At 41.1% G+C, this 14,297-nt stretch overlaps 1 protein-coding gene across 1 annotated transcript in view; it reads right to left on the bottom strand.

Moving 5' to 3' along the window:
- The window catches only part of LOC133662190 (collagen alpha-1(XXV) chain), a 137,719-nt gene that overhangs the window by 69,874 nt on the left and 53,548 nt on the right, over nt 1-14,297 (bottom strand). Inside the window, exons 8-11 of the mRNA XM_062065948.1 lie at nt 9,929-9,973; nt 7,495-7,539; nt 7,131-7,157; nt 6,384-6,428 (exon numbers count right to left, since the gene is read on the bottom strand). Of these exons, the coding sequence (XP_061921932.1) occupies nt 6,384-6,428; nt 7,131-7,157; nt 7,495-7,539; nt 9,929-9,973 (162 nt within the window). The remainder of the gene's footprint in view (nt 1-6,383; nt 6,429-7,130; nt 7,158-7,494; nt 7,540-9,928; nt 9,974-14,297) is intronic.

The raw sequence follows: 14,297 nt of genomic DNA, 5'->3' as shown, positions 1-14,297 counted from the left end.
CTCAGCTCCTTCTACGATACAGCGTCCGCATTACTGAAGACGCCGCCTGTCGATCTCACGATCCACTCTTCCCTCCCTCGTGAACAAGACTCTAAGGTACTTGAACTCCTACACATGGGGCAAGATCTCCTCCCCAGCTCGGAGATGGCACTCCAACCTTTCCCGGGCGAGAACCACAGACTCGGACTTGGAGGTGCTGATTCTCATCCCAGTCGCTTCACGCTCGGCTGCGAACCGATCAAGTGAGAGCTGAAGATCCTGGCCAGATGGCCACATCAGGACCACATCATCTGCAAAAAGCAGAGACCTAATACTGCAGCCACCAAACCGGATCCCCTCAACGCCCTGACTGCGCCTAGGAATTCTGTCCATAAATGTTATGACCAGAATCTGTGACAAAGGGCAGCCTTGGTGGAGTCCAACCCTCACTGGAAACGGGTCCGGTCCGACTTACTGCCGGCAATGCGGACCAAGCTCTGACACTGATCATACAGGGAGTGGACCGCCACAATCAGACAATCCGATACCCTATACCAGTGGTCCCCAACCTTTTTTGCACCACAGACCGGTTTAATGTAGGCATTATTTTCAGGGACCGGCTTTCCACTTGTGCCAGATAAACACAGCAAAAATAAGTGCATGAAAAATACAACTCACTATAACGCTGAATTAGTGGGAGCCCTGGGCTTGTTTCTTTGCAATGAGATGCAGATGGAAATCAGCCTTTGGCTACAATCTGTCACATTTATATTTTATATGTTCATTAATGTGCATTGCATCATGTCATAAAGTTATAACAAATATAACAAAAGGCAACTTACTATGAGGAGTGTTATTGTACATCTAGTAACAAACTTATTGGTGTGTCTAGTGGGACAGGTGAAAGTTAAGTCGGAGAAAGTGCAGTCGTTTATAAGTTATTTCATGTTTCTCTGCGGCCCGGTAGCAAATGCGTCACGGACCGGTACCGGTCCCCGGACAGGTGGTTGGGGACCACTGCCCTATACTATCTGAGCACTCCCCACAGGACTTCCCCGGGGACACGGTCGAATACCTTCTCTAAGTCCACAAAGCACAATATTATTATGGTAAAAACATTAGAGTTATATCGTATGATAGACATTTTTATGTTATACTGCAATATATATTGTATTAACGCACAGCGATAACTCCGAAGCCTGTCTTAAAATTATTCCCAACCTGCATATAATGGTCACTTTTGTTTCCCTTGACTGGTCGCTATAGAACGGCTTGACTGGATTTCTTTTGTAGGAATGAAAAGTCAGAAATGAATTCTGCAGCGCAGACTTCTTGTCATTCCACTCACAAAGCCTCCCTCTAACTACTGTACTGGGACTTCTCTCATTATTTCAACACTGTGAGTAATGAAGTCACGAGGCGTCAATCCCCTCACGGTCTGCAAATTGACAACAGGCTGCTTCTGTATTCATGCAAATTTCTGTTTTCGTGCACCATCTCTCCAGGTAAGACTTCCAGACATGAAGAACCCAGACTTCCGCTGTATATGGCACCTCAAAGCAGACAAGAAAACAAAGGGGTCTAATTATGTGCGCCTGGTTGTGGTTTTGCTGAGCCTGGTGCTTAAAAGTGGCTGAATAAAAACCCTCCACGGTGGTGGCTTATTCTTTTTATGGGTTACAATACGAGGCACAGCACACAAGCCTACATTTAATTGCTATAGGGGCAATGTATTTGTAATCTAAATTTTTAGGTATGGTGTTTTTAGTGTCCAATCTTTTTCCACAACATATAGAACAATTTAGTAGTAGGGGCTTTGCTACATTTTGTACATTAAAGATGCTAAAACCAATCCAAGGTCCAGGTCAATTAGCCAAGCGATCTGAACAAAAACATTGACATAGTTTTGTGTTATACTGTAGGTGACAAGGCAAATGTAATATTTGGTAATATACCTCATTAATGATTACCCTATCTTCCGGACTATAAGGCGCACTTAAAATAATTTTTTTAATCTCAAAACTCGACAGTGCGTCTTACAACCCGGTGTGCCTAATGCAAGGAATAATTCTAATTCTATTTTATTTGGTGCATGTTGCAATGATAAGTGTGACCAGTAGATGACATAAAAGATATGTGTAGACTGCAATAAAATGGTAGTCACACACAAGAGATAGGTGTAGACTACAATATGACTCAAGTAAACACCAACATTTTATATGTTCCATTGAAAATATAGAACATTACACACGGCGCTCAAAAAGCTATCAAAATGTTTTAGTACGACTTTGGTAAGCTATGAAGCCGCACCGCTTGATGGATTGTACTGTGCTTCATATACATACGAGTATTATTATGGTGTGTGTATAAGGTAAGACATATTATCTGGTGTTCTGTTTCGCAATATTACGCAAAAACAACTTTTCTTACCTTCTGGTACCTGCTGATCTGTATTTGGGATCTGCATAAATCCTGAAAAATTGCGCACGTCTGCCTTTGTAGTCCATGCCGACACCGTAGTCGATAAGCTTCTTCTTTTTCTCTATCTTCTTGTTATGTGACATTCATCCTCCACTGTTGCCATTTCTAATATAAAGTAGTGTAAAGTTCTTACTTATATCTGTCAGTAAACTCGCCATGAAAGCCCTAAAACATACCGGTGTAGTGAGTTTACATTATTCACCCAAGGAACTTTAGTTATTAGAGAGTTCTGGTCGGACGGTTTTCACGGGACACATTTCCGGCGGATGAGGAGATGCCGCTCCGTTATTGATTTTAGTAAAGTCTGAATGTCATTAAAGGCCTACTGAAATGAATTTTTTTTATTTAAACAGGAATAGCAGATCCATTCTATGTGTCATACTTGATCATTTCGCGATATTGCCATATTTTTGCTGAAAGGATTTAGTATAGAACAACGACGATAAACTTCGCAACTTTTGGTCGCTGATAAAAAAAAAGCCTTGCCTATAGCGGAAGTAGCGTGACGTCACAGGAGGAAGGATTCCTCACAATTCCCCGTTGTTTACAATGGAGCGAGAGAGATTCGGACCGAGAAAGCGACGATTACCCCATTAATTTGAGCGAGGATGAAAGATTTGTGGATGAGGAACGTTAGAGTGAAGAACTAGAGAGGCAGTGCAGGGTGTATCTTTTTTCGCTCTGACCGTAACTTAGGTACAAGGTCTCATTGGATTCCACACACTCTCCTTTTTCTATTGTGGATCACGGATTTGTATTTTAAACCACCTCGGATACTATATCCTCTTGAAAATGAGAGTCGAGAACGCGAAATGGACATTCACAGTGACTTTTATCTCCACGACAATACATCAGCGAAGCTCTTTAGCTACTGAGCTAACGTGATAGCATCTGGCTCAAATGCAGATAGAAACAAAATAAATAAATCCCTGACTGGAAGGATAGACAGAAGATCAACAATACTATTAAACCATGTACATGTAACTACACGGTTAATAATTCTCAGCCTGGCAAAGCTTAACAATGCTGTTGCTAACGACGCTGAAGCTAACTTAGCAACTTAGCAACCGGACCTCACAGAGCTATGAAAAAAACATTAGCGCTCCACCTACGCCAGCCAGCCCTCATCTGCTCATCAACACCCGTGCTCACCTGCGTTCCAGCGATCGATGGCGCGACGAAGGACTTCACCCGATCACAGATGCGGTTGACGGCTAGCATCGGCTAGCGCGTCTGCTATCCAAGTAAGTACTCCTTGTTGTGTTGCTACAGCCAGCCGCTAATACACCGATCCCACCTACAACTTTCTTCTTTGCAATCTCCATTGTTCATTAAACAAATTGCAAAAGATTCACCAACACAGTTGTCCAGAATACTGTGGAATTGTTCGATGAAAACAGAGCAGTTTGTATGGTGACACATTGGGTACTAATACTTCCATTGCCGTCGTGACGTCACGCGCATACGTCATCATACATGGACGTTTCCAACCGGAAGTTTAGCTGGAAATTTAAAATTGCACCTTATAAATTAACCCGGCCGTATTGGCATGTGTTGCAATGTTAAGATTTCATCATTGATATATAAACTATCAGACTGCGTGGTCGGTAGTAGTGGGTTTCAGTAGGCCTTTAAAAGAGTTAGCTCCACCTTTTGACACTTCTTCCACACCCGTCCTTGCACGCTACACCGCTACAACAAAGATGACGGGGAGAAGACGCCGTCGAAGGTGAATAACGTAAATAAGACCGCCCACAAAACGGCGCATCCTGAAGCGACTGTCAGAAAGTGGCTTGAAGATGATCTGTAAAATATAACCTATGCAACATTTTGACCAAAGAACCACCATTACATGTTATGTAGACCACAAGGAAGTGTTTTACATTTAGAAAAAAATATATAATAATATGACTCCTTTAATTCGCCCTGTAATCCGGTGCGCCTTATACTGTACATGAAAAAAAGATCGGAAATAGTCCATTCATCGGCAGTGCGCCTTATGATCCGGTGCGCCCTTTGGTCTGGAAAATAAGGTACTTCGTTTTATTTTTGAAAAATGCAAAAGACCAACAGAAAACAAGCTGCAGGCCAAAAATTCCCCATCGCCGCACTTTGGACACCAATGAGTTAAATGCTCATTTGAGTTAATTGTTGGCCTTACATTTTATAATGCCCAAAAATGCAATGTTAGTCAAGCAATTAATTATTTGTAAGAATGTTGTCAAAATGACCACCTTTAAGCAATGGGGTGGCCCATGCAAGAACAATTATCCAAAGACGCTGCGCATGCACTTAACACTTCTCCACCACGCTGATGTGGAATTCATTGGGATGCACTCTACTGGAATTCTACGGACTAGTCGACTTAATGTCCTAATGAGCAGCATGGAAAGAGGCGGTGGTGACTGTGTGTGGCACAGCGAGCGAAAATGGCCTTACTGGGCCAATTAGCATACTGAAGTTACTTCCTGCCACTTATACAAGGAATTGGAAACTAAAAGATAAAACAACACTCAGTAAATTGGGCAATTTTATAGCCAGAGAAATGAATTTGAACGTCCTCAAGAGTACCTACAATTTTGGAATTGAACCAAAATATGCCAAGATACATATTTGTGGTGACAAAAGAGGGAAGACCCTCAAGAATAGAGACAAGAAGTGATATCACCATGCCGATTGTCACTTGCCATTAGAGCTAACGTTTTTTCACAAAGGTCAACTTCCTTTTACACTTGTGTGGCAATTACTTTGTTAATTGTGTGAATGCTCCAAAGCATATGGTTTTCTACACCAAAATTCTTAAATGTACTATTATTCTACTCCAGATTTTGGCGCGCTCTAACTTACACATTTTTCATCCGATTCAACCCGTTCAAACTTCAAACTGTTGAGCCTATTCGGGAATCGCGGGATTTCCCTCAACAAATTCCAAAAAATCCCAGATTTCCCAGAATTCAATTTTTTCCGGTACATTTTTCCCATTCAAAATGAATTGGCCATTTTTCAAACTTCCACCATTTCCAAATTTTTTGACCAATTCAAACCATTTCACCTTAAACACATTCCACCATCCAGACAATTCAAACTTCCCTTTTTGTAAGTTCAAAAAAATTCCCCGATTTTCCAGAATTCCTGGTTTTCCAAAGCCCCATTTCCACCCTTTTTTCTGGCGACCACTCCTTCCACATTTTTCAACCAACTTCAACCGTTCCACTGTCAAAACATTCCAATTAATCAGGACAAAAAACTAAGGTTTTTTTTTAACAATAAAAATTTTCAGTTTTCCAGAAATTCCAGGAATTCCGTAATACCATTTCTCAATTCAACATGTCACTACTTCAACATTTCTCAACCGATTTGAAAAATTCCAACACCAACCATTTCAACTCATTCAGACCATTCAAGTTTTTTACCATTTTTAAAAATCTCCCGCTTTTCCCGAAATTCCCAAATTTTTTTGAAATATCCATTGAATTCAATGGGACATTCTTCAAAGTTCCACAACTCCCACATTTTTTATGCGATTCAAACTGTTCCAACTTCAAACATATTCAGCCTGTTTGGGAATCGTGTGCTCTACTTCAATAATTTAAAAACATTTCCAGGATTTCAATTCAACTTCAGCATAGGAGCAGTCACACGCAATTCCTTTAGGAATTGCCTCATCTAGTTTTCAAAAATTCAACTTTTGGGTTTGTTAAGCGTGTGACTTAAAATGTGCCCGTACAGTTGATAAAGGAACATGATGGTGCCAGTTTGACCCCGGAATAGATTAATTAAGGAAATGTGGACTGCATGCGTAAAGATAAAATATACATTAAATCAAGAATAAATATGTCTATTTATTTTTGGGATTAATAATAACGCTTCCTGAATTTTGTTTATATTTTCTATAATTAAAAAAAACAATTAAATGCATGTACCTTATCTCCAATTTCACCTTTTAGTCCTTCTTCACCCATGTCACCCTGTAATCATATGGGAAAAAGAGATGGAGTGCAAATAAAACATTAGAAATAGGCATACTATAGAAGAGTGTGCTGCCTAATTTAAGGAGAGTTTTTTTTCCAAGTAGTGCATTGCAGAGGAAAAAAAATAAATGTTAATGTGTATTTTTAAATCCACTTTTTTCCCCTCAAATGCTTGACACCTACTTCCAATGTGAGTAACTTCAGATGAGCATGTATAATGCGTCATAATCATTTCTGACATGTATACTTAAAAATATATAATGATAACTAGATGTAGTATATGACCCGGCCATTCTGGAAAATTTAAAGGACAAATGTATTGAAGTAAAACATCATACAAAATACTGTACTACAAAATATATCCGCTGTTTTAAGGATATAGTGAAAACAAACCCCAGCAACTAGTCAAAGATCCTCTATGTGACAGCTGCACTCTGCTGTTTGACTGTAAAAGTGCTACATCAACGGTTGTCTATATGACTGGAGCATTGATTTAAGAACCCACTGCAAAACAGACTATTCAAGATCCTTAATATGACAGGTGAGCTTTGCTATTGTAAGGATCAGCTGCAAAAACACTGGTCAAAGATCCTCTATGTGTAAATAATACTAGGCACTCACTGGCTTTCCTCTTGAGGGATCTCAGACAAATTAACCCGAGTGGACAATCACGGCTATAGATCAAAACCAGCATCTTACCTTTTCACCTTGCTCTCCCATTTCACCCTGTTGGCAAAAGAAAGCATAGCCTTAAAGCTCCAGGAATGATGGAAGCCACAGTGGGTCAGATTATATCAAGCAAGAGTGGGGGGGTTGCAAATCATGTTGGATTATGGCAGATTTTTTTGTCTCACCCTAGACAGACAGAAGATCATATTTTTTTTACACAGTCATAACAAGTATAACCAGGAGGTTACCAAATAAAATACTAATATGCATGCAGGATATGATAAAAGTATAGCATGGAAAAAGTGGGTACAACTATTGTTTTGTGGGGTAAAAATATAAATGATATGAAATAATATTTGATGCCATGATGACACGGAATACGTGTGCACCAGACCTTGGCTCCGGGGATGCCGTCCAGTCCTGGGATTCCAAGATCCCCCTAAGGAACAGCAAAAAATAGATATATCCTGCTCATTAAAGTCACACAAACCGACAAAAACCTGAAATGCATGGCGGTAGATGGCAGCAATGCATCCCAGTGGGCATCTTCTGTATTGATATCATGCATGGTAGAGATAAAGTACGGCAGCTTTGCTAAGTCTGTCACAAAAGTTCCTGAAAATATATATTTCAAATCCAAAGTTTTCCCCTTCCAACTAATCTTCCTGGAGTCTAAGGAACTTTCCCAGCATTCACTGCCATGCGTTCATGTACTCTTGGGAAGAATTATCCCAGAATGCTGCACAGCTCAGTCATTAAAGCCATCTTGATGCCATTCATGTCTTCAAAACGGGTCCCCTTGATGGCCCCGTGGGCTTGGGAAAGAGGGGAAAAAAAATCACACAGACATTGGGAGGTTCTTCTGCACGGCCATGTTCTTCTCAACCAGGAACTGTGGGGTGCGTTGTCACGGGAAAACAGCCACAAGTTGTTCTGCCACAACTCTCACCTCTTATTGAACTAAGTGAACGCCACGGATTTGTAGAAAGAACTTACACTGGATGATGACACTCACATTGGAGAATACAATCAACACAAACATTACTGAATTTAGTTTTTTTACACACCTCATATATCCCCTTTTTTGGTAAAACCACATGCCTGTCTAGCAGGTATATAAGATATACTGTATGCATTCCACCAACATTCCCTCACGTTTTATTTTATTGCTCTATTGTTATTCATTGTCACTCTTATTTTGTAATTTTTTTCAGCAAATACCGTATTTTTCGGAGTATAAGTCGCACCGGAGTATAAGTCGCACCGGTCGAAAATGCATAATAAAAAAGGAAAAAAAAACATATATAAGTTGCACTGGAGTATAAGTCGCATTTTTTGGGGAAATTTATTTCATAAAACCCAACACCAAGAATAGACATTTGAAAGGCAATTTAAAATAAATAAAGAATAGTGAACAACAGGCTGAATAAGTGTACGTTATATGACGCATAAATAACCAACTGAGAACGTGCCTGGTATGTTAACGTAACATATTATGGTAAAAGTCATTCAAATAACTATAACATATAGAACATGCTATACGTTTACCAAACAATCTGTCACTCCTAATCGCTAAACCCGATGAAATCTTATACGTCTAGTCTCTTACGTGAATGAGCTAAATAATATTATTTGATATTTTACGGTAATGTGTTAATAATTTTACACATAAGTCGCTCCTGAGTATAAGTCGCACCCCAGGCCAAACTATGAAAAAAACTGCGACTTATAGTCCGAAAAATACGGTAGTTAGTTTTGGGAGCATTTGTCATTTTATTTTGAAGTCCTATCTTCTTCCAGTAGGGACGTTGTCGTCCTCACTTGCTGTTACGACATGCCGTGAGGAGACTGGTGTGCTGCAAAGCCACGTGTCTTAATGCTGCCGCATTACTTCCTGTTTATTTTTATGCAGAAATAAATACGCCACCTGTTTCGGCTAAAGACAACCACTGAGTCCCCTTGTCTTCCGAGCAACACCCGCAATACACAACGCAGACCCGATCCGGCTACACCTGCACGATTCTGAATGGACATCTGCATTGTTATCATGCACAACTAAAAATGATATGCTGCTTTTGCTAAATTCAGGAAGTTAGTTGTCAGTTATAGTACATCAAAGACCTCATCGTCCGACACATGCATTCCCTATTTGGGTGGGTTGATACAGCACCTGTGCACGGCTTGTAGTCGGCCAGTCTGAACCAAAACATCCAGTGCCAAATTTTTGTCCCATTTCCCCCCTGATCAGTGTGCATCTTCAGGATGTTATCATGCATGGCGCAAAAAACATATTATGATACGTTGGCAGGTTAGCTGTTGTCACTTAAACCGGAGACCTCAAGGTCAAACAGCAAAATATATTCACTATTTGACGCCACAATTACTGAGATAAATTCCATATAGAAACAGTCAGCAATTGCTACTAAAAATGCTTTTATGTAGAATAGAGCAGTAAAACCACAACTTTAAATGAACTTTACTTGGATAAGCCTCTTTGCTCTGGTTCCTATTAAAGTGATGAAAGCGCTCATATTCCTGATGCGGGATTGAGATAATGGCACAAAAGATGGCATCGCTTAAATGATTCCCTGTTCTGGAAAAAATAGGCAATATTTTTTTTAAGTCTCGCTGTTCTGAAACACCTGCAGCGTGTCCTCTTTGTTTGCTTTGGGAATTGGATGCAGATCGGAGTTACAGTACATACACAGAAACACATTTTTACGAGGCAGGATATATGGCAGGGCTTTGCTCTCATGTGTTAAAAAAATCCGAATGTGAAGAATCAACAAATGCAGCACTCAAGTATGTTTTTACTGGAATTAACTCACCTTCAGTCCGTCAACACCTGGAGTACCAGGAGGCCCCAGTGAACCCTGGAAAACAATTATAAAAGGCTTTAGGCACGTTGAAATTACACAGCAGACAGCGTTTAGACAAATGATCACACTCAGTAAATTCAAGTACTTAAAAAAAAAAACACACAACTAAAGTGGTGTAGTGAAAGGTAAGAGGGCTTCTTCACATTTCTACCACACCAAGTGGACAATATAGTCATAAATAAATCCATAAAGTCATATATTAAAACACAAGCAATATATCAAAGCTGTTTCTTGGAACCTGCTGGGAAAACACTCGTCAAAGGCGTCTTAATAATGCCAATGCAAGACTGCCGCACCTTCACATTTTCCCCTCACCAAATGGACAATATGCTCAGAAATTAAGTCATAATTTAGAACAGAAGCAAATATGATAAAGCAACCTTTCCATTTGCTTTTAGCTTTCAGTGATGTGTCTATCCACTGCTTTTTCACCAAAAGAATATTCTATATTTACTTACCCAAATGCTAATCACGGTGAGTTATTAAATAAAAGTGCCCATTAACCTCGTCTGAAGTGGTTTGTGTATATTTTCTCGAGCTTCCTGAAGGGCAATACTGGAGTATTCCGACAAAATGCAGTCATATCTGCGGAGATATTGCGAACTTAATGGATAGGACAAGTAAATAGACATGTTCCAGCAGTGTGAACATGGTGAGAAGTGATCCTGATGTGAGGAACAGATGTTGGCCCTATCCAGCCATCAGGTAGCTGCCAGTGTTTGTTCAGGGTAACCCAATCACACACTTCCTGTCTGCATGTCATGTGGAGGAGGGGAGTGTTAGTCCACGCCAAAAAGGTTAACGATGACACACTAGTGTGTTAATGACTCACAAGCTGCACCCTAAGGCACACTCTATTAAATAAGATCGTTGAGCAGCTATGCAAGTGGGGCTCAGATGATGGCGGTGACCATAGCACTTTGTTTTTACTTTTTGAGTGGGCTTTACTATCAAAACAGCAGTCACCGTGGCAACAGCAGGTGGACTCCTCAGCAGGTAGAAGACTAGACACGTTAAAGTGGCCCAGAAGGGCAAACCCAATCTGCCTAGGTGAGAATATTAGCCTTTCTGCCCATCAATGTGTCAATGCCGGTATGGGTAAACATAACTAAGGCCATGTCTACACTAAGCCGGATAACCCCTTAAACTAATCATTATTTAGCCTATGCATCGTGTCAGCCTCACTAAACCGTCGTTTAAGGCATGGGTGTCAAACTCTGGCCTTCGGGCCAAATTTGGCCCACCGTGTAATTTCAGTTGGCCCTTGAGGCGATATCAAATTAACACTAGAGCTGGCCCGCCGATTACATACAGCGGCGGTGCCGCGGTAACACCACATTCACCGCTAATTGTCATACTTGCCAACCCTCCCGGGAGACTCCCAAATTTCAGTGCCCCTCCCGAAAATCGTCACGTCCGCTTTTCATCCAGTCCAACGAGTGCGGGCCCAGTCACATAATATGCGCGGCTTCTGCACACACACACAAATGAATGCAATGCAAACTTGCTCAACAGCGATACAGGTTACACTGAGAGTAGCCATATAAACAACTTTAACACTGTTAGAAATATACGCCACGCTGTGAACCCACACCCAACAAGAATGACAAACACATTTCGGGAGAACATCCGCACCGTAACACAACATAAACACAACAGAACATACACCCAGAACCCTTTGCAGCTCTTCCGGGACGCTACAAGGTGTGTGTGTGTGGGGGGGGGGGGGGGGGGGCAGGGGGGGGGGGTGTTTGGTGGTAGCAGGGGGTGTATTTTGTAGCGTCCCGGAAGAGTTAATGCTGCAAAGGGTTCTGGGTATTTGTTCTGTTGTGTTTATGTTGTGTTACGGTGCGGATGTTCTCCCGAAATGTGTTTGTCATTCTTGTTTGGTGTGGATTCACAGTGTGGCATATATTTCTAACAGTGTTAAAGTTGTTTATACGTACACCCTCAGTGTAACCTGTATCGCTGTTGATCAAGTATGCGTTGCATTCACGTGTGTGTGCGTACAGAAGCCGCACATATCTTGTGACTGGGCCGGCACGTTGTTAGAATGGATGAAAAGCGGACGTGACGACAGCTCGTAGAGGACGTTAAATGCAGTGTCTTTAAGGCACGCCCCCAAGACTGTGGTCCGGGTGGACTACGAGATATAATGACTGATGAACACCTTTGTTCGATAATGAAGGTTGCCTCAGCTCAAAGACTGAGCCCCGACATTAATGAACTAGCATCCAAGAAAAGATGACAGGTATCTGGCTTGGGCACGTCAGATTAGATCAGTGTGTTGCAAACTGAGCAGTTTAAAGTCCTGAATGGTTGGTTTATTCATTGTTATTTTATTTTCAAATGTATTAGCCTGTGGAAAAAGCTAATGTTGATATTTACCTCAGAAGGCTGCAAATAGAAAAGAGGCATTCAATTTTTATTTAAATTGTATTTGATATGCCATTGATATTTTTTTTAATTATTATTATTATTATTTGAAACTCGATTTTGCATGTCACTATAAAGTTATATAAGACTTGCTTGTTCAATATTCAATGCAAAACTTGTTTGGATCCCTATTAAAAGGTTCATTTGTTCAACCTTGGCCCGCGGCTTTGTTCGGTTTTAAATTTTGGCCCACTCTGTATTTGAGTTTGACACCCCTGGTTTAAGGTAAACCTCCTTGGATAATTTTTTACACGGGTAAGTGCGCCGTGTATTCCTTGAATCTCCGGCTCTTAGCTTTGTATGGACTTGTTGATCGTTTACAAACTGAGTTCGGAGAGGAAGTGAAGTCAGAAAGATCGCGCCCCACACAGGAAGTGACGTCAGAAAGAACACGCCACAGCCAGCTTCATAACAACCGGAGCTAACCACTGGAAATATGGAGGCGAGTCATCCAGACATGCCCGTGTTTCTCATTCTTGTACAGACGCTTGTGGAAATCACACATTAATACCTTAAAGGCCTACTGAAATTAATTTTTTTTATTTAAACGGGAATAGCAGATCCATTCTATGTGTCATACTTGATCATTTCGCGATATTGCCATATTTTCGCTGAAAGGATTTAGTAGAGAAAATCGACGATAAAGTTCACAACTTTTGCTCGCTGATAAAAAAAGCCTTGCCTGTACCGGAAGTAGCTTGACGTCACAGGAGCTAGTATTCCTCACAATTCCCCGTTGTTTACAATGGAGCGAGAGAGATTCGGAGCGACAAAGCGACGATTACCCCATTCATTTGAGCGAGGATGAAAGATTCGTAGATGAGGAACGTTACAGTGAAGGACTAGAGAGGCAGTGATGGACGTATCTTTTTTCGCTCTGACCGTAACTTAGGTACAAGCTGGCTCATTGGATTCCACACTCTCTCCTTTTTCTATTGTGGATCACGGATTTGTATTTTAAACCACCTCGGATACTATATCCTCTTGAAAATGAGAGTCGAGCACACGAAATGGACATTTAAAGTGACTTTTATCTCCACGACAATACATCGGTGACACACTTAGCTACTGAGCTAACGTGATAGCATCGTTCTGAAATGAAGATAGAAACAAAAGAAATAAACCCCTGACTGGAAGGATAGACAGAAGATCAACAATACTATTAAACCATGTACATGTAACTACACGGTTAAAAATTCTCAGCCTGGTAAGGCTTAACAATGCTGTTGCTAACGACGCTAAGGCTAATTTAGCAACTTAGCAACCGGACCTCACAGAACTATGATAAAAACATTAGCGCTCCACCTACGCCAGCCAGCCCTCATCTTCCCTTCAACAGCCGTGCTCACCTGCGTTCCAGCGATCGACGGCGCGACGAAGGACTTCATCCGTGGGTTTGGCGGCAAGCATCGGCTAGGCGTAGTAAGTAGTCCTTGTTGTGTTGCTGTAAGTATTGTACTTAGCCGCTAATACACCGATCGATCCCACCTACAACGTTCTTCTTTGCAGCCTCCATTGTTCATTAAACAAATTGCAAAAGATTCACCAACACAGATGTCCAGAATACTGTGGAATTTTGTCGAAGAAAACAAGAGGTTTTTGTATCGGGTCGATGGGGTCCAACCACTTCCATGGATTTTGTGACGTCACGCGCATAAATCATATCCAAAGGAGTTTTTCAACCCGAAGTGTGGCGGGAATTTTAAAATTGCACTTTATAAGTTAACCCGGCCGTATTGGCATGTGTTTCAATGTTAAGATTTCATCATTGATATATAAACTATCAGACTGCGTGGTCGGTAGTAGTGGGTTTCAGTAGGCCTTTAAGTGAAGGAAACACGCAATTGCAGCCATTTCGGATACTACACATCTCAGACGGCAA

The sequence above is a fragment of the Entelurus aequoreus genome, linkage group LG12 (assembly GCF_033978785.1).
Source record: "Entelurus aequoreus isolate RoL-2023_Sb linkage group LG12, RoL_Eaeq_v1.1, whole genome shotgun sequence".
Classification (NCBI taxonomy): domain Eukaryota; kingdom Metazoa; phylum Chordata; class Actinopteri; order Syngnathiformes; family Syngnathidae; genus Entelurus; species Entelurus aequoreus.
This window is presented reverse-complemented; position numbering and strand designations above follow the sequence as displayed.